The following is a 22,083-nucleotide window of genomic DNA, read 5'->3' as shown; positions in this document are numbered from 1 at the left end:
AAGAAACATTTGAAGGCAGGTGACAGCAACTGCTTATGAAAATAGATTTTTCAGCCTTGACCCTCCATAGAATGAAATCTGGAATTCCATTTAAGAAAAAGGCAAATAAAAAACACACACATATACAATACAGTAGCAATTTAGCCCTATACAGAAAAGGCTATTTTCCTACGGTTGTTTCCTTAGCCTTGGAATGCTTTTTATTTTACCTGCCAGTGTCTTATCAGAAAGCAATATCTTTTAATAAGAAAAAAAACTGTATTTTTTGTATTTGAGAAATATTATTCATAAATAATGAGTTATTCCAATTATTTTTCTGGAAAAAAAAAGAGTTTTGGACTGGAAAAAATGTTTCTACTTTAAAGCAGGTGGTTTTAGCAGAACAATTTTAGAGTCAAATGATTTAACAATTGTAAGAAAGCACCAAGTCTCATGAAATAGGCAAACGCCTTCCCATTTGACCAGATGCTGTAGGGGAAGAACATTAAGAGTACAGATACAGATAGTAAGTAATTCTTACAGATAGTAAGTAATTCTTACAGATAGTAAGTAATTCTGCCACTGGGCATCCTCAGCATTGGCATCACTTAGTGCCCACAAAGTAGGTTATTCCTTGATGATAGAGGAACAGCTTCCAGACTTCTATAGACTTTGCAGTCTGCTCTGTGTGATGTGCTAAAATGGTGGGTTTGAGCAATGAGTCTCTTAGTAGGTTGAAACATAAATGTGAACTAAGGAAATTTTAATAGCCATAATTCCATCAATCTTAAATTCTTGAATCAAAATAGCTAAGAGAAAATAGGAGCCTTTTTGACTATTCATAACACTTGATAATCTTGTCCATATTTAATGTTCTTATAGCTGTCTCTGGCCATGGTTATTATTTTAAAAGAAAGTTTTCTTTAAGAGTTCCATGGCAGTTCAGTGGTTAGGACTCTGCAGTGTCACTGCCGAGGGCCCGGGGTTAAGCCCTGGCTGGGGAACTAAGATCCCACAGTCACATGGTGTGGCCAGAAACATAAAAATAAAAATTCCATTTTTTTAAAAAAAAGACGTTTTCATCATTCCTTCATTGATAACATAATCTCAGTTTTTCATTGGTTTTAAATGATCCTGAATTTTTATAGACCCTTCTGAACATAATTCCAAATAATGTGTTTCTGAGGTAGTTAGGAGTCTTACACTATTCAAGGGTGGGGGAGAGGGGATGCACCACACACACACACACACACACACACACACTCACAGTCCATGGGGCCGCAAAAGAGTCAGATACAACTTAGCAACTAAACAACAACAATTCAGTACTCCTTATTTGTATTCTTGGGGTAAAGTATTTCACTTTTTAGAAGTGTAATTTGTATTTTATCTCACTGTGCACTGAAAATCCCATCGGTGAACTGCAGTTTTCTGGAGCAAAATATAGGAATTGCGGGTTATTATCTTTGTTTTAAAATATATTCCATAAAATTATTGTGTTTGTTTTGAATTCAAATAAATAAAGTGAATATAATCTTGCCCCAAATGTCATTAACTCTTTTAACTGACGATGGTGCACGTTGCAATGAAAAGCAGAAATTATTGTCCAAAAATTAACAACATGATGATGGCCACTTTATGTATATAAGCACGTGCTTATTGTCTCACTGAGTTTTAAACCCGAATGAACCCAAAGATGGCCTTTTCAGATTCTCATGGAAACCCCGTGTCACCTGAGGACCAAGTCAGCCTTGCTCAGCAGATCTCAGACGTAGTGAAGCAGCCGGCATTCATCGCAGGAATCGGGGCTGCCTGTTGGATCATCCTTATGGTTTTTAGCATCTGGCTCTATCGACACCGAAAGAAGAGAAATGGGCTGGCTAGTACTTATGCGGGTATCAGAAAAGGTATTACCTTTCCTAAATTTTTCATGCTTTACATAACTCTTGATTTCAATATATGACTCTAAGTTATTCTTGATTTTATATATATGTATCCTATATTAATTATTTTAACATATAGAAATTTACAAAACTGCTTTTATTTTATTGCAACATCTAGATATAAACTCCACTTGGATATCAGTACTAAAATAGAACTTATCTGTTTCAGGCTCAATTTCTTTAAAATATATTTCACCAGGGTAAAAAAATAAATAAATAAAAAATAAAATAAAATATATTTCACCGGGGTAGGTCTACACTTGGTAGTGATACCGTTCCCTTGTTCTCTTAGGGAATTACTTTATTGCTTTATATCCTGGAGGAAAATTTTTAATCTCCATGTCTCAGGAATTATAAATCCAAGCTTTGGACTGTCATACAACTTTAAAGGAAGCATCATTCCCCTTTGTGAAGTGAAAGAGATTGTTTATAAATAAGTGTATTTCTGATTATTTATAAAATAATTGTTTCTTAGTGAATACGGAATGCCTGAGTGAATAGTGTGCTTCAGTTTGCAGAGAGAGAACACTTAGTACTTTTTTATTGTTATGTTTAAAGTTGCAGAGCTGACTATGTATATACTGTTGACGAACAATGATGATTTTGTTAAAAATGTATCTGCAATTTAGAAGAGAAAGTTTATTTGGCTAAAATTATTTACAATTATATGGATGAGCCAAATAAGCTGAGGAATTTGCAGACACTTTTGCCACATATTCTCAAAGTCTGCAGATTGGTGGTTTATATTTTTCATTTCCTGATGAGTTTGTTATCACTCTCAGATAATCCTTTTCCCCTTCTCAAATATCTTCATCAACTCTGGGCTGTCAACAGAGTAATTGTAAGTTTTCAGCCCACAGACCCACTTTATGTCTTTAGTCCAACTAAATTATTGACAGTGCTCCTTTGGGTCTCAAAATTGTCTTGGTTTTTGGATGACAGGGTATACATCCACCTTAGTTATAGGGTCTATAAGTCTAAGACAACACTTTTGCTGCAAAGCAGATTTAAAGAGGATGACTACTAAATACCCACTCCCACCGTCACCCTCCTTAAAAAAAATTGTCTACGTATTTCCTGAGTGAACATTTCCCACGTGGCTTGGCCATGCCATTTCTCTGAGCATTGATATGGCAAAGTCAGAATTTGTTATTGCTAGTTAGACCTTTTCTCAATGAAAAGTCCTATTGACTGTCCCTCTGAGCTTGTGAAATAGTCTGAGACAACAGTCTAAAACATTTGTGCTCTCAGTCACAAGGGGTCTTGGCAAGAAAGAGTCAACACAAATTCATCACCCACACTGTGGAAATTGATGAACATGCCTCTGGCCCATGGGTCCACAGCAGTCTCCTTATGTACATACGTTTGCCTTAGCATTATCATCCTTAAATATGTTTTTTCAGATATGTGTCCTATGTCAATATTAAAGCAAAAATGTCAGTATCCCTGCCTGTGAAATGGCAAATGGGGGCTGAGGGGTTACTGTGAAGAGACTAGGTGCTCATCACACATTCATAGAACAGTGTCAGGGCCACACATTACCATATAAAACCTTTGCCCAAAAAATAAGGCAGAGAAGGGGTTTGTGGGTGTCTGTGTGTTGTGGAGCAGGGCACAGGTGGGCACTGTTGGGAGTTGTGTTCTGAAATCCCATATGAATGAGGAAAAGTGACTAACATATAGATGTAGAATCTTTTGAGTTTCTAGGAATTTTATAATTTTTATTGCCATGAGTATGATAGCTGTGCAGTTGTAACAATGGAATGCTCTCTCTGGTCTTGAATCCTAAATATGTGACATGAAACCTTCTTCCCTTCTGAAATGTTTCTTTTCTCTTACTAATGCACTGTAAGCATGCTTGGAAATGCCTATGTGCTCTTTCTGCAAAACCTATTACACTAATATTGTCCTTTTAACTAGCTCGTGTTAAGCAGAAATCATAGAACATAATCACAAATGTAATTGGTGAGCATTTGATTCTGCTTTCCTCACTTTGCCTTTTAGGCACTTTTTCATATTTCTGGTTCTATGCAATTTTAAAAGGTGAATTCTGAAATCTTAAATTGACTGTGCCTGAAACAATGCTGGTCATCCTAATAAAAAAGGAAGTGAAATATTTAAAAGAAATCCATGTGAAAGAGCCTACTGCCCTATGAAACATCAAGCCAGAGTATGACTTTGGGTAATAGTGAGCATTTTAAACATTTTCCCCCTACATTTATCTGTAGGTATTCCCTCTGCTTGTACTCTTTGTCCACATAGTGAACCAGCATCACTGGATAAGATGATTTATTAGTGGAAGCTTTGAGAATTAAGTTGTCCTTTGGTGAACCAGCTGTAAAAATTTCATTTAGATGGACCTCTTTTCATCTCTTCTTCCATTCCTTAAACTGAGGTTAGCAATTGGCTAGGAGTACTGACAAGGACCTTTCATTTTTTTCCCTGTGTCCTTGTGATTGCAAATTAATGTTCAGGCACTCCATTCTTGCTTGAGTACCTTTACTTTCAAATGTATGTCTTTTATATTTTTTATGAGGACGAGTTACTATTGCTCTGAATTTTTGATTGTAGCTAAATTACATTGATTTTCTGAAAAGACCTGACTGAAAGAAAACACAGTAGAATTCTTAAGACAGAGACTGCTATGCAGTGAAAGAAGACAGTCTATAAACCGGATCCCCAGCATTGAGACTTTTGTCTTTTTTTTCTTCCTAGTATGCTCAGAGATAAAATGGTTTGGTAAGAAGTGACAGTTGTAAAAGATGCTATGGCATTCAAGTCTGCAACCCCAGTGCTCTAATCCTAAAGTAAATTTCTTGTAGACATTCAAATATGAAGTGGAAAATATATTTTTGGCAGCTTTTTGATCCATGATAAGTAATCAGTATTTTAGTTTGTGTGTATTAAGGATTTCTTAAAAGCAAATTTTAGTCTTCAAGGAGTAATGTAGATTCTCTTGCTTTCTTTACCAGGGCAGTGTTTACTTTAAATTAATGTGAAGAGCTTGGGGAAAAAAAAAAGTCAGCCTCCTCCCTTTATGAAATGTCATGGAAATAACTCTGGTGTTATCCAACAGCCAGGAATGGGAGAAGATAGGACAAGTGGGGGAGGCAAGAATCCCACTTTTGAGGTCTGCAGTTCAATTTCAGGCATTATTGATTAGATTAAGATTTATAACTGCAGAGAGTGAAGATTTTCAGAGGAGCATTATTGTTCTATTGTTTAGCGTTTGGTGTGCTATTTTTTTTAAATGTTCAGCCTACTTCTAGAAAGCTTCTAGGTATAAACTATAATAGCAGAATTAATGTTAAAGCCCCCTATATATTCTGTCCATTCACAAATTTCTATGATGATAAAAATGTAGCAATACACTCTTTATATTAAGGCATCAGGCATTTCTTGTCAGCGAAACAGTTCAGTTTTATGGTTTTCTTTGTTCCAGTTCTTTCTTTGCTTGCTTTCTTCCTTCCTTCCCTTTTCTTTCTTCCTTTCTATCTTCTTCCCTCCCTCCTTTTCTTTGGGTATTTTTCCTTTCTTCTTCTTTCGGTCTTCTTTCTACCTTTCTTTCTGTCTTTATGGCATTCGCTCTCTCCTTCCCTCTGTCTGTATCACTGTCTCTCTCTAGGTGATGAATGCTCCAGTGCACCTATTATATTAGTTAGTCCACTTTAATAAGCATTTACTTTCAGATTTCTAGATAAGGTTAGGCAAGACCCCGATAATACCTGTTTAAGCACCCATTATCCAGTGTTTGGAAATGATTAATAGTAGAGGATTCCTGTTTGTACTAAAGCCATGAGCTAAGTCTGTATTACTAAAAGCAGGGGTCATCCGCAGGCTAACCCAGCACACTCCCCACGCCCCTCCTGTCCTAGAATGTCAGACACTTCGAAATGGTACCTGCAGAGACCCTTAGATTTGGTTTTATCCACATATCAGAGTGTCAGAACGACTGGCTTGGTTATTTACATTTGTTTTATGTTCAGCTGTCTGCTTGATTTATACTAATGTGATGTGTTCCCTTTCTCTCTTCAGCTTAATAACTGGTTTATATTTTGTTTTGATTTTTCAGTCCCGTCTTTTACCTTCACACCAACAGGTATATATTTGCGCTTACCCTCCTCCTTTCCTTCGTTAGTTCGGCATGTGTTGTACTATTGTGTTGCTGTTTTTATTTCATTTTCTGCAGTAAGCTGGGGGGAAAGGACTTACAATGGAAACAGTACTTCATTTACTCCTAGCAGGCATGCACTTGAAGTAGAAATGGTTGGTGTTGCTTGTCATCCCTTCAGTGCAGTTGTTTATCCATGATTCCACAGTGCATCCGAGCCTTGTTTGCATGTGTTTCATTAGATAGGCACACTGTTTCTAGCCTCAGCATGATTTAACATGCTAATGATCAATTGATGATTTTAGACTTGGCAGTGCATTTTTTTCCCCTTAACTTAAGCTTTCTGGATTTCCAACAAAATTTTCTCTCCCGAGCAATTCTCTATCCATAGAATCAACATTCTTAAAGGTAACCAAAATATACAGCACATTTGAAAGATAAAACTTTTCATTTTCCCTAAGTCCAAGTCCTAATATTCTATTCTATTCTGTTTCTTTCAAAGAGGGTCCTCTTCTTTCGCATCACCTTTAGTAAAAAGGTACCTGTGGTCCTGCCTTCTCGGTTTTAATCCAGTTATTATAATCACTGGATGCAGTTATCTCTCCTTAACAGACTCCCAGTTTGGAGTTCTTCTAAGTAGCAGAATTTGGCAGCTTTTAGAAACATACTTGTTCTTAGAAAATGTGTCTGTATTTACAGAAAAGCTAATATCCTTAACCCCTTGACAACTATGTGCAAATCTTTTTTTTTGTCATGGCTAAACTTTATACCCATGACTTATTAAGCTGAGAATGCTTTCAGGGGCATTAAAATATATTTTCACTATGTATACATGTCTGATGGAAATATAATGAGAAGTATTTTCTCAAATCACAATAAAAAATGATTCACATTAATTAATAGTCACAACTTGGCATACATCTTTGTGTGTGTGGAAAGAAAGGTTTATTTTCACGTTTATGTCCGTCTTACTGGTACTCATATTTCTGGGGCAATGGTCTGGTAGGTTTTTATTTTCCAAAATTTAAGATTCCACTTATATAAAATCATGAAATTACATGATCTAATGATAAATTCAAGATAGAAATCTGAGAATGTGAATGTACAAATGTGTAATAGTTATTATATTTAATAAGAGTATACTGAAGTTTGTTTCTCCTTAGTTTTGAAACTTGTTAACACCTTAAGAAAATAAGAAAACATTTAATTCTATACCATCTTTAAAAAAATACTAGTTGAATCAGAAATCTATTTCCTGTGATGAATGTTTGCAATGCTTCTAAGTAGAAAGGGAGAAAGTATTCCATTCTAGAAAGATGCTCTTGAATGTCAGCTTTTGATATATAAATGCAAACATGTCTATTAATTGTTCCTTTTTTTTTTTTTTTGTAACATTTCAGTAACTTATCAGAGAGGAGGCGAAGCTGTGAGCAGTGGAGGGAGGTAATTATCTTGCTGGTTTTTAGATTCTAAGGGAACTTCCAGATATTCTTGTCTTCCCCGATGACATCACTTTATCTGCTTAAAAGGTTTAACTTAAAGGTGAAATGTGTTTAAATCTTTTAGAATTACTCCAAGAACTACTCCATGCTGCTCTGCTTTAGAACCAAGCCTGTTAACACACAACTGGAGCTGGTGCATCTTGGGAAATGAACACCAGAGGGAGCACTTGAACCAGGAAAGACAGACTTGCTGATTTAGCAAATCATTAAAAGGAGTTAAAGTAATTAAGTGATGGCATTTATGAAGATTAAGAAATATAGCTAGTTAACAGATACTATCAAAGAAAAAGTGTTCATTTGGAAACCTGCTGAACACAGCAATGGCTCATAAGCTGTAGGTTATATCTGTTTGTTTGCTCTTGTGATAAATTCAACGTAGTTCAGTCTCTACTCACGGGGAAATATGTTGAAATAATAGGAGAATCTAGGTAGCTTGTTAACACGGAGATTTCTTTTTCCCCTCTAATTAAAATGAACCTCAATCCTACATTTATGATTTTTTGGTAATTATTATTCAGTGAACTTTAATACATTCACAGAGAAATCACAAATTGATCTGACAGTCACCTGAAAGGGGCTGAAAGAAGCTATAAGTTACACGAGCCAAACATCAGAATTTTCTAAGATAATTCTTACTTTTCAAAAACAGCAACTTCTAGCTTAGGAGGTAAGAAAAAATTTTTTTACGACCAAAACCATTTTGTAATTCAAATTCAGTTAACTTATTGAGTGCCCTGCTTTGTATAGTTAGATAATGGGAAAGATAAAAACAAAACATTATTCCTGAATCTGAGGAACATACCATCTGATGATAAAATTACTGAATTTAGTGTATGACAAAATGTGATAAAAGAAAGAAGAAAGAGAAACAAAACTGCTAACCATCTTTAGTAAAACGCTGTACAAGTCTGACAGTCAGCACTAATCTTTTCTTTTCTGGGTATTGCTGATGGTTTCCTGTTTTCATACCTGTGAAACAAAGCCAGACGCTGAAAGACCACAGCAAGGGAGGTCTTCATAGGAATAAATCCACTTGATTCAGGAATTAAACCAGGGCATATTTTTGCAACCAGGGAATCCTCTCTAAATCATAGCCCAGACATTCATGAAACAGCCTTTGGCATAAGAACATTCTCTCATGGATAAATCTGGAATGCCTGATGGTACTACCACCTCTCTGCATGTATATATTCATGGCCATAGACATCAGCTTTCTCATTAATCAGAACATAGGAAAATGCTTATTGAGCATCTTCTGTGTGTTCTGCACCAGCCTCTGTGCATGGGCACGTGCACAGATGTGTTGTGTCTCTCACACACATACACACACATACACATGTATAAAATATAAGTATGGTTCCTGCTCTAAGGGAATTTAGAACCTAGGTAGACCAAAGTATCAAGAAGGACATGGTGGCCAGGGATCTCTCATTACCAAATGATGGTTTCTTCAGCCAGACTGAAAAATTACAAAGTTCTATCTGGAAAGCGTCATCATATAGAATGAACCTTTTGAATGTAAAAATAGTATAGCAGGGAAATGGATTTATTTTAAATACCAAACAGAAGTAATCTTTTTACCAAATGACAAAAGATGCTAGAATGTTATAGAGGCAACAATTGAATAAAGATATTAGAGTCAGGGCTCAAAATGGCAGTTATATACACAATTTTAAATGTATTTATTCATCAACTCTATTTATTGAATACCTACAATGTGACAGGCACTGTTCTGATTGCCGAGGCTGCTTCAGTGAGCAAAGTCAACACAAGTTCCTGTCCTTCTGAACCTTACATTTAGTGGGGGAGATAGAAGATTGATAATAAACATTTTTTTAAAAGTCAGCTCTATAGTAGAAGCAGTTGGTGAGTGCTCTGGAAAAACAGAACAGGGTAAGAGATCAGGAATGCCATGAGGAAGAGGTCTCACTAGCTATTTGGGAATGTGTGTGTGTGTTGTATGTGTTCCATGATCCAGTCTAGGAAGTATTTGTGAGCGTGTGTGTGTGTTCTCTGTGTGTTGTATGTGTGTTCCATGATCCAGGATAGTAAGACAATGAACAGTGAGTTGGACCCCTGTACTCACTTCTCTGATGCTGTCCCTAAACACTGAATTCCCTCACCTCTCAGGTTCTGTGAGCCCTCTGTGGACCTCCCACCACATCTGGTTTAGGACACCTAAGTCGCAACGTCATCCTCCTCACTCCTGCCTCTGTTACTGTATTTCCTTAACCCTACCTTCTTCTCCTTTCACTATCACTGTATTGTTTCAGGTTCAGTCTTCTGAACCTGATCTGTTACACAGGTTCCCAGCAATCTTGCCTTCATCTGCCTTCATTAGCACTGTTTCCTGTTAATTCCCTTTGCCCAGTGGAGCCGGAATGCATTTTTGAAATACGTATTGATCATGGCTCTGAAGATCCCATTTTTCAATAGAACCCACCATATTTAAAATAGCAAGCCCAAACTGGGCAATGCACACGAAGCCCACAACCTCCAGGAACTTGCAGCACCCCCTTCATACTTCTTTGTGCCACATGCTGTAAGTCACTCTGTCAACTCATCTGACAGTCACCAATATTGCATTTTCTCTATGTCCTTATTACATTAGCCTGGAATATGTCCCTCCTCCCCTTGTCAGTTTGCTGAGGTTCGCCTGCTGTGTCCTCCATGAACTCTTTGTTCTATATAAATACCACAATTAAGCACCTAATATGTGTGTGTGTGTGTGTGTGTGTGTGTGTATGTCGCTCAGTCACGTCCAACTCTTTGCGACCCCATGGGCTGTATCCCACCAGGCTTTCTCTGTCCATGGATTTTTCTAGACAAGAATACTGGAGTGGGTTGCCATTCCCTTCTCCAAGCACCTGATATGAGGTAATACAATTATCTTTTGTTTATATCAGGGGTCAGCAAATTATGGCTCTGGGTCTGAATTTGGTGTGCCACCTGCTTTTGTAAGTAAAGATTTATTAAAATACTGCCAGACTCACTTGTTTACATGTTGTCCAAGACTGCTTTCCCACTACAATAACAGAGCTGAGTAGTTGGAACAAAAAGTATATGTTTCAAAAAGCCAAAATGTTTACCCTCTGAGCCTTTATAGAAATAGTTTACTAACTCCTGGCTTTAACGATTGTTTCCCACAATAGAATGTGAGATCCTAGGGTTAGAGCCTATGTGATTTATGAATTAATAATTGAATACATGAATTTTTGTAATGAAATAAATGTAATTTATTAGATTAGATCCATAAATTCAATATATGAGATATTGATCTTTAAAAATATCACCAAAAAGTATCTAAAAAAGAGAGGGATGGCTTACCAAATAAATAAATGTCAGAAGATTTCAGTTCAGTCCTTGATGACTTGAGAGAAAATTTTGGCCCTGGACATTTTCCTCTGATAAAGGAGAAGACTGAGAAAGAAGGAGAACCAGAGGGCCGTCTTGGTTCTCAAAAGTGTAAATTCAGCTATTCACAGAAAAGTGATAATGAGGATTACGGTTAAGCAAAGAAATCTCTTCTCAACTTGAAAAGGACAAAGGACTTGCAATGTAATCCGGTGAGAATCATGTAAATATTAAGTGACTGTTCATTTGTTTTCCCTTTTTCAAATATCCCAATCTCCAATTCTGGGGTCATGGAGGGGCGGTGGCAAAACTAGTTAAGATCCAAACCACAGCACAGACCAGGAAAAAGCAGAGAAAGCCTGAAGACGAGAGTGGGAAAGTCAGGCTAACCAGATCAAGAATGCCAGTAGCACATTTCCTGGCCACAGAGGTGAGAAAGAAACAGAACTCAGGCCTTGCTTCTCTCTAAAGGACTGACCACTTTCAGATCTCTCCCTCGCTTGTTACTGGGCTTCAAAACTCTTCAGGATGTCAAAAGAAAGAGGAGACAGCCAGGCAGCCCTTGTTGCTAGGCCCTTCACTATTTTCCTCAGCTCCTGAACCCTCTAGTATTTTATTTTGTGGTGTAGGAGTTCAAATAGGTTTGTTTGTGTGTGTGTGTGTGTGTGTTTGGAGTGAGTGAGTAGAATATCTAGAGTAGGAGGAGCAGAGGAATAAAAATTATTTAAGTTCATAATTATTTAAGTTCATTTGTCCTCTTTTCTTTTGTGACACAGAACTGTCCCCTTAATATAAAATGGAAGTTAAATACGGTTTTTGCAAGCACTAGTATCTTCCTTTCTTTAATAATACCTTTTTGAAGACAAGGAAGAAATAGGGAAAGTTCAGATGTATTGACATGAAAATATAACCAACATTATATGAATACATATGTATAATATGATTGTATTTATAGATATATAATATGGTAACATTGGAGAAGGAAATGGCAACCCACTCCAGTGTTCTTGCCTGGAGAATCCCAGGGACAGGGGAGCCTGGCGGGCTTCCATCTATGGGGTCGCACAGAGTCGGACACGACTGAAGCAATATGGTAACGTTATATTATATAATGTGTTCAATACATACTAATCACTGTAACCAGTACCGTGTTTTGCTTCTGCTTCATTTCTTACTGGGGGATAGCTAAATCTGTCCCATACAGACTAGATCATCTTCAATGCATAAAAATATCTTATGAGATTTTTAGTTTTTAAGGACCCTAACACCCTTATAAAAATAACTACATATGACTTTGACTTCCTTAGAGGTCTGTGAAACATACATATGTCATTTTAAGATTTATTATGGGCCAGTAATCCTGACTCAACCTTCTTCACTAAATAATTAGCATTCCAAACACAAGTCTGAACCGAATGCCAGGATGTGAATTGTTAATCCCACTTCCTGTTGGAAAACTCCCATATATATGAAAAGTTCTTTCAGCCTCTGATGATATCAAAACGTTTACTTTTAAAAGTACTTTTCTGAGGGAATCATAGTAGCATAAAAATACCGTCTATTCCTTTTGAACCATGTAAGTCAGGCTGTGGAAAATTTCCACTTGACCCGTACTTCAAACATACTCTAATATTTCTACAGTGTCAAATATGGAGATTTATTTTTAATAACTTCAAAATGATAACACAGTTGGTTTAGGTTTAAGAGAAAATAAGAAAAGCTAAAGACGGCTAGATGCAGAGTTTCTGTAACCAACATCAATTTCAAAGACTCCAGATATCTGTGATACAGCTTGCATTTAAATATTTTTAATTTTAACAGGTCAGCCGCATCGCTCTTCAAAGCATGTTTTTATCAACAGTTTTAACAGTGAATTTGTCCAGTTTTTACAACATTATTCTCAAGACTTCAGACATTTCCTCACTCTTCCTTTGATTAGGAATGTTTGAGGGTTTTTAGAAATTTAATCACTCTTCAACATATGTGTTTATAATAGCTTCCTAGTTTGCAGTGTGGATTCTACAGACAACCTACCAGTATTTGAATCCCAACTCTGCCACTCACTTACTTGCTATACCCATGAACACATTTCTTAACCTGTCTCAGGCAATTCCATTTCCTAATCTGTAAAATCTGGACAATAATAGTAACTACTCTGTAGATTATTAGGAGTTAATAATATATATAAAGAAGTCAGTGCCTCACACATTATAAACAAAAGGTAAGTATTCATTTTTATTACAGATACTTGTATACACACATATATATATGAATACATATATATGTATACAGATATATAAATTATAAACCCATATTTTCATTTGAAGTGAATTATTCCTCAAATAATCATCATTTGCATCATAAGTTTCATTGGTTGACTCTGTATGTCAGAATAGAAACCATGACAGTGACTCTGATGGGCTTCCCGAGTGGCCCTAGTGGTAAAGAATCTGCTTGCTTGTGCAGAAGACATAAGAGATGGGGTTCTATCCCTTAGTTGGGAAGATACCCTGACGGAGGCCATGGCAACCCACTCCAGTATTCTTGCCTGGAGAATCCCATGGACAGAGGAGCCTGGGCTCCAGTACACGGGGTTTCAAAGAGTCAGATATGACTGAGCGCATGCGCGCGCGTGCGCGCGCGCGCGCACACACACACACACACACACACACACACGCACTCCCCACAAACACAAGTTAAACGTCAGGTTCTTCCCAGCTAAATGAGAAGCATGGTTTTTACATTTTAACAAAGAAAATGAAACCATGAAGGAACTCTTTTCTGAATCTTCAGTGCCGGTCTGTTTATTGTGGATCTGACAGTATATCCTGCATCATCACCTCTTTTGCTGAATTATCAATTGGAGTCAAGGTTGGAAGAGGCCCTCAGGACTGCCATTGCTGAGCTTCTGTCTGTGTCTCTGGCGCTGGTGGTCCAGGATTCCCATTAGTAACTGCTGATGTACTTTGCACTCCCAATGCACAGTGAGAGAGGATTAACATCTGTTGTTCCAAAAAAAAAAAAACATTAACACTCATATTTCTTACAGTGGACATCACTGTTTTACCAGATTTAATTCAGTAGCTTTCTTTTGTTTATATAGGGATTCATGGCATTTTACATTGTCACCATGAGAAATTGTTGACAAGCTTGCAGAGCTATGGACTGAAACACTGATGAGGCTCTCCACAAAATGTCACAGAGCCCGAGACGCGCTCTCTCTGAGACATGGTTTTGGAGAAAAGTATGCAAATGTGCTTACTGTGAAGGCTCCTTTATCTGAGTAAAGAGCTTGTTCCATTTTTTAATGAAATTGTGAGAAGAATCATGTTTTTGTTTTTTTTTTAATGGGTCAAAAATTAAGAAATGCAAACTCTCTTAACTCAAGTATTCTGTAAGCTATTAAAACACTGAAAAATACAAGTATCCACCTTTTTAGACTCCATGTTTGGTTTTTAGTCTGTGACTGAAGGACTAAAGCATTAGAAACTACAGGATTTTAAGTCTCTGCCTGTTTACAGTGTAATGGCTATATCAACTGAGGTGTGTCTCAGAACATTACATTTTAGTTGCCTTGTGTATAAAATAAAAAGAATGATAATATCTTTCGGCATAATTGACCAAATTATTTGTGAGGATAATAAGATGGAGAATGGGTTGGAATTCTGAATAGGCAATGTTATTTGCTACTTATATAACACTTGCTTTTATACATGTCTTTTTTCTTTAGGCCAGGACTTCTCAACATCAGTGAACCTGCCACACAGCCATGGCTTGCAGACACATGGCCTAACACTGGCAACAATCACAATGACTGCTCCATCAATTGCTGCACGGCAGGCAATGGGAACAGTGACAGCAACTTGACCACGTATAGTCGCCCAGGTTAGAGGCACAGAGATAGCTTGATACACAAGCGTGGCATTGTTAGGAGCAGGCCATGAGGAGATAACTTCCCTTTTCTTCTCCCTAAATTGGAAAGGAAATTTAATCAATATGTTCATGAAATATTAACCACTGTTTAGCAAATTAGCCTGATTCAAGTTATGTTTTCCATCCTTATATCTCCACACCTTACCCTACACCCAAAAATGTTTCCCAGTATGTGAAGGGAGAATGGAGGATATAAATTCTAGAATAAATAGCAAATAAGGAAAAATGAAATTATGTAGAAGTAGTTATCCTCATAAAAATGTGTGTAATTATAATTTTAGTAGATTGTAGTTATTTAGAGTATTTATTTTAAAGATTTTGAGGGCAAAGCAAATCAAAAGACCAATAAATATATAGTCTGAGGGATCAAATTTTTAATGGCGGGAACAACAACAATAAGAATAATTAGATGATTTTATTTAAATTTAAAAAATTTAAATTAAAAAAAAATTTTGAAAGCTAAATGAAATTCAAAAATGTTATTGTATAATAGTAAATTTTCATAGAATACAAGAAATATATACCTTTTGCAGCTGTGTATACTAATACTAATTGTGTCTTTGGGGTTCAGAAATATGTGTGGTGAATTACTTGATAAAATTTCATGCTAAAACATGACAGTAAACTTTGGATGTAGAGTATACAATATTTAAAAGAATAAAAAAAAACTATAATTCTTAAAAAAAAAACCTTTCAGCATGCATTCACAATATAGGAAATATTGAAAGAGTCATGAAGAATCCAAATATATGACTATAAAAATAACCTATGGAATTAAGAAAAAGGAAAATAAAATATGGCATTTAAGTAAAAATTGTGATGTACCATAAAGAACAAATCATAGTCTCCATTGAATTTGGATATGAAAATGATGCAACCATGTGACCAAGTCCCTATTCTTCAGAGGTCGGTGTTCTAGTTATCGAGGCAGAGAAGTGCTCACATAATTATAAGTAAAAGAAAGATTACGCTGAGGCCAATAAGACAAGAAAATGACAACATTTTTGTAAATTAATATGAAGAGCTGAGTTATCCAGCATGGTAGCCTCTGGCTTCAGGTGGCTATTTAAATTAAATAAAATACCATTTAAAATCCAGTTCCTCATATGCACTAGCCACATTTTGAGTGCTCAGTAGCCACATGTGGCTATTGTATTAGACAGTGCAAAATAGAACATGTTCATTTCCATATGATAGCACTTATATGGAAATATTGGCAAAAAAAATGAGATTGCCAAAACTATATTGCCATTAAAAATATTTTAACAACTCTTACATGAAGCTTAATACCTAAAAATTAGAAATAAAATTACTAAAAGCCAGATTAATTAAATACCTCTGATCCCTGATCATTTGTTGTTAAAATACAAAGTAATTGAATTCAGTAGGATAGAGAAGTTGCAAATTTTTCTTAAAACTATATTCATTTTTACATCTTAAGTAGTAGCCATGTTAATTCATCAATTCTTATGATATTTAGTTGAAAACTCATCCTCAAGGTGAACTTGTTAATGCTGCAGCCACTATGAATAAAATAGTGGTATTTTTATTATTATAACTTAACTAAATTTTTATTTAAATGATATTTTAGTTTTAAATGATTTTAGTTCTTTCTGCTATTTTAATATTTTCAAATGCAGACCTTAAGTATTTATATATATATATATATATATATATATATATATATATAACTTATTTCACTCTTAAATATTTAAATGAAGGAAAAATTAGAGTGAAATTGAAATATTAGATTATTACAGGTGTTATTTGATTAAATTGCCCTGGCTACTGTGATTCATTTGGCCATCATTATTGTCATTTTATATATCTTGAGGTATCATTATGAAACCATGCAAAATGACTATATAATAGCTTTTCTTGATAATGATTATCTTGTGTGACCAAAGGAAAAAACTAATAAAATTCTCCTGAGTATAGTTTACTATCACTTTTCTTCTGTTCCTCATTTTTTTGAATACAGGTATTTTGTACAATATTGAAATCTCAAGTTATTTGATCTGAAGGCAGAAGTTTTTTGGGGGAGGGGGAAGGTCTGCACTCTTAACATATTAGCCTTGTTCTGTTGCTTCAACAGCTAGCTAGTAATTTCAAATAGTTCAGTAACTCCAGATTAGAAAATTTAAACTTGGCACATAAAGATATTCATGTATATATTCTCTTAGTGCATTTCCCATTAATGTGATTGTTAAAGGAAAATTACTTAAATTGAGTTCATTATTTATAAACTACATAACACTAACTGAAGTTCAGAATTATTTAGTCTCCATATAAATTATATATCCTCTCTTACTCCCTCAATTTTTTTTTTTTGAAAGAACATTTAATTCTGTTCTTTAGAAAGGACATAAGAATACTTGGTCCTTTTTACTCATAGTATTTAAGCCCATTTATACTTTATATAACAATAATACTGTGACTCACAAAGCTTCTTACAAGGAAATTTAAAACGAATAACCATGCAGAATGACTTTTTCCTTTTCCTCTCCATTGCACATAGCTGATTGTATAGCAAATTATAACAACCAACTGGATAACAAACAAACAAATCTGATGCTCCCTGAGTCAACTGTTTATGGTGATGTGGACCTTAGTAACAAAATCAATGAGATGAAAACCTTCAATAGCCCAAATCTGAAGGATGGGCGTTTTGTCAATCCATCAGGGCAGCCCACCCCTTATGCCACCACCCAGCTCATCCAGTCAAACCTCAGCAACAACATGAACAATGGCAGTGGAGACTCTGGCGAGAAGCACTGGAAGCCACCCGGACAGCAGAAACAGGAAGTGGCACCAATTCAGTATAACATCATGGAGCAAAACAAACTGAACAAAGGTAAAGAGACTTGCCTTTATTCCCACCATCTTCTGTATTGGCTTCCTTAACCTTTCAGCAGTACATGCCAAAGCTTGTCTGGAACTTGTGAGTGAAATCTGTCTTTTGTCACTAAGGTTTTCTGATTTCTTTGGTTTCAAAATTTCCAGTGTCAAAAAGTTAATTAGCACAACAATAACCTTGGAAAATTGATTTTATAATAATATATAAGTATTTCCAAATGGTTTTGAGATTAATTTAAATTTAATCGTAGGTGAGGGATTGCTCCAGACAGAATCTTTTATTCATAAGGCAGATGTACAGCCGTCACAATACCTCACCTTTTAAATAAATAGACTCTCCCATTCTTTCCACTCGAGAATGGAAGATAATTGCTTCTACATGGTCATATAAATGAGTGGCATTTTTATATCAAACTGAAAAAAAATAATTAGGCTTGAACTGGAGAAGTGGTTCAATTTTTTATATTTCTCCTACCTCTTGTGGTTACTAAGACTGCTGCAATGTATGATTTTAGACCCTAAATTTCTTTGACCTGATTGAAGTCTGTCAGGGTAGAACCTAAAGTAAATTGAGTTCAGTGTTAACTTATAGCTGCAGAATAGTATTTTATGGCCTGAGGGGAATGTTTCTCTATTGTAAATGGGTGAGTTGGAAGGGATAGGTATTTGATTTTCTTGTAGTTCCTTTAGGTTACTGCTTTAATAACATGATTTACAAAATTATACCTCTAGAAATAAAAGGAATGCTCTAATTTGAATAAGTCAGGACAGTTTGTATGAGTGTCCAGGTAAAGGATACATTTAATTGCAGATAATTAGAAATACAGATTTCCTTTTTTTTTAAGCTTGAGTTCAAAGCTAAATGTATTACAGTTGGAAATTACCAAGAGATAGTATTATATGTTTTACTTTAATAAGTCACTCATCTTGCTTTATTCCCAGTTTAAGAAAACATTTGATTGGTATAATAACCCAATTCAATAGACATTTTCTAACCATTTTTTTCTTGAAATATAGTTGAGATACATTCTTACAGCAGTTACAGGTGTACAATGTAGTCATTCACAATTTTTAAAGGTTACACTCCATTTATAGTTATAAAATACTGGCTACATTCCTTGTGTTGAACAGTATATCCTTGTAGCTTATTTTATATATAATACAGCCGTTAGTCCCTTACCTGTATGCCCCTCCCCTTTTCTTCTCCCTGCTGATAACCACTAGTTTCTTCTCTGTATCTGTGAATCTTCTTCTTTTTGTTATATTCACTAGCTTGTTGAATTTTTTAGATTCCAACTATAAGTGATATCATGCAATATTTGTCTTTCTCCATGTGACTTTTTTCACTTAGCATAATATGTGAGTTCATGGCAAAGATGAATAGGAGAGGTTCTGTAATCAGAGAGTTTACAGTGGGGATTCAAACTATTGTCATATTATTCCTACAGAGTACATAGCTTTATTGTCGACTTTGGAAAGGTCTGACAGTCCTCTGTACAAATATTTCAGAGCTGTGATAAATTGTTTATACTGCTTATAAACAGACTTGGTATGTCAAACTATAATAAAGACACTGGAATGCAGCTAGACTGATAGATTATTACTCAGTACATTCCAGGGATGAGTTTTTCGCTCGGATTTTCACCTCTCCCTCAGCAAGCAGAAGTATTTGTGGAAGACTGAGATACTTCGTCTTCTTATCTGTATTTTTAATTAGACATAATCTTCCTGGCAAGTTTCAGGTTTATGTTTTATTATTTTTTAATGATTCACAGACATGACATTTTCCCGATTTATTGTTATTAAAATTATTTTGTTACCATATTTTTAAAGATAAGAAGTCAAGCAAAGCTGACTTATGCCTTAGCTGATTTATAAGTGTTTTAAAGAGAAGAAATAGTCCCTGGTGGGATTCATTCACACTTATGTTTACTCTGATTCATGTAAAGAAGACACAAAGAGTTTATATTTTACATATCTTAAAGTAGACATGTTTAAAGATCTTTATTTTTTTCTTGACCTTTCATCCTAAACACATGTCCATCTTAGCAAATGATCAATATGATAATTTAAAAGCTTAATCCTTGGTAAATGATTGAGGCACCAAAATAAATGTATAACATTTTTTTCCATCTGACATGTCCAGATTATCGTGCAAATGACACAATTGCTCCAACTATCCCTTACAACCAGTCATATGACCAGAATACTGGAGGATCCTACAACAGTTCAGACCGGGGAAGTAGTACATCAGGTAAGTAAGGGAAACCAAGGAGAAGGCCAGTCTCTCCTTTAAAGAGATGGTACATTCCTTTAGCTTGAATGCTAATGATCTGAAATATGACATGTCTAATCACTTTATATGATTTGAACCTTTCAGGCATAGGTCTTGTCTCTGCAGTGTGAACTACTGTCCACTCATTGAACCATTTTATGTTCTATTTGGTAACGAAGATTGAGGCTCCTATGTTCTTCCTTTTTAAGGAGCTCTATTAAAGCCAGAAGCATGACTGAATCTTTAAAGGCAGTTGAAACACTTTTTCCATCTCAGCAAAAACATAACTAAAAATATTGTACATACAGTTAATCTGCTATGTTACCATTTGAAGGTAGTCTGTTAAAGCATATGAAACTTCAGCACACTTGAGTAGCTTTTTTGATTCTTCAAAAGCCCAAGAGATAGTATCATAAGATTTACGTACAATTGGAACCTGCCTCAGTTAACGATCTCTCTATCCCTTACTTAGTTCCTGCTCTAAAATCGCGTGAAGCAACCTCCCGATGTCAGCGTGTGCGAGCCTCAGAAGCCACACCGCGGCCTCTCCCCTGTGGTTTCCATGCTGTTGCAGCTGTTTGCCAGCTGTTTTCCTGATAGCGGCTGCAGATGGGAGCTTGCTGGCACTTAAGCCCTGTTTTTCTAATTAAAGGCGGTTCATTATTAGAACGAACATGTGGCAAGTCACACCACAATGAGGACAAAACCAATTGATCTTGACTCTAGTTTGTTTCTCCAGGAGAGGGTAGATATATTACTTCCTAGCAACTGGATTAAAGTTGCCAGTAGGTGCTTTTAGCCAAATGTCTCTACCCCTCTTCTGTAATGAATATGGTATTTGCATTTTACCATCTTGCCTTGATGAAGGCATGCTGATTTGGCATTTTGTAGCCTGTGTTTTGTCACTGATTGAAATTGTTCCTAGTTGAATTAAGGAGGTTAGAAATAGCTCTGTACCTTTTTAGATCTACTCTTGTTTTACTGTGTATTGTTTGATTGTTTTTAACAAATCTTATCAAATGACTTTTTATATTTTTTAAAGTAAGTAAACTCTAAACTATAAAAAAAGACACTGGAAAAGAGCTAGACTCACAGATTATTACTTAGTACATTCCAGGGGTGAGTGTGCTATTTGGATTCTCACTTCTGCCTAAGTAGGCAGAAGCATTAAGCATTTTTAAAATAAGAGAAAATTTTCAAAGATGTCCTCTTGGACAACTATATAAAGTGTTTTTATATTTGATATCCCATGCCATTTCTTCTTTGAATTCTTAGGCACTTAAAGAGAAAAACGTCTTAATGAAAAAAAAAAAAAAGATTCTGGGTTGTTATTCGATTGCCTTTTTCCATCCCTCAGTTTCGATACATAGATCCTGATGTTCTGCTGCTACTTGGTATTTAGTATTCTGTGACTATGCAGTAAAAAGGCCCCATGATATGAAATCTGGTGGTAATTAGGGGAGAGAATGAGGCAATTAAATGAAGTGAAGGCGAGATTTGTGGTGTAAGGCCTTTCAGGACAGGTAGAGTTGTTACAGTGGATGAGCGCCAGGAAATCAAGACAAAGGCTGTGGGTACAGTCAACTCCTCAGTACACGCATAGCCACTCCAAGACAGACAGGTGAGCGGAGGCAGAGAGAAAACAGGCAGAAGCCAGGCCATTATAATTTATAAGTAACAGCCTGTCCCTCAGCCCACACTTGGTGCAGTAACAGACCAGTGCAAGACGTGTGGCCTCACAAACACTGTCATTTCAAAATTCCCAAGGGACTTAAAAAAATAAGTCTCATTGAATATATTCAGACCTGTTTCATGTACCATGTGAGCTGGAGCTGTTTCAGAAAGGGTTTTGTTTGTTTTTTTTTTTTAAAAAAAGACAATTCACTGAATTTAAGGAATCATATAAGAAAAATATACTCATTGTCTGTAATTTACGTAAGAATGTAGAATATATCCTATTGGAGGAGGAGGATAATGACCATTTTATCTCCAAATATCTTTTGACCTAACATTATTTTAAAATGAATATACCAAAATGTGCAGCTACCTATGTTTAAAGAATATACCAAATCTAATACCAGAATGTTGGGCAACTTGAATAATTGAGCTATTTTAAACTTCTAACAATGT

At 35.7% G+C, this 22,083-nt stretch overlaps 1 protein-coding gene across 11 annotated transcripts in view; it reads left to right on the top strand.

The window, feature by feature from the left end:
• ROBO1 (roundabout guidance receptor 1) overlaps positions 1-22,083 on the top strand; it is a 1,292,504-nt gene that overhangs the window by 1,233,603 nt on the left and 36,818 nt on the right. For 6 of the 11 annotated variants that reach the window (XM_027550537.1, XM_027550771.1, XM_027550396.1 and 3 more), the window contains 6 exons: positions 1,689-1,886; positions 5,995-6,021; positions 7,434-7,476; positions 14,620-14,774; positions 17,341-17,676; positions 19,825-19,932. In XM_027550537.1, coding sequence (XP_027406338.1) covers positions 1,689-1,886; positions 5,995-6,021; positions 7,434-7,476; positions 14,620-14,774; positions 17,341-17,676; positions 19,825-19,932 — 867 coding nt within the window. The remainder of the gene's footprint in view (positions 1-1,688; positions 1,887-5,994; positions 6,022-7,433; positions 7,477-14,619; positions 14,775-17,340; positions 17,677-19,824; positions 19,933-22,083) is intronic. The other 5 variants (XM_027550842.1, XM_027550850.1, XM_027550814.1 and 2 more) reach the window with 3 other exon arrangements.

Source organism: Bos indicus x Bos taurus, chromosome 1 (assembly GCF_003369695.1).
Source record: "Bos indicus x Bos taurus breed Angus x Brahman F1 hybrid chromosome 1, Bos_hybrid_MaternalHap_v2.0, whole genome shotgun sequence".
Classification (NCBI taxonomy): Eukaryota; Metazoa; Chordata; class Mammalia; order Artiodactyla; family Bovidae; genus Bos; species Bos indicus x Bos taurus.
Note: the sequence above shows the minus strand (reverse complement) of the source record. Positions and strands in the feature narration are given on the sequence as shown.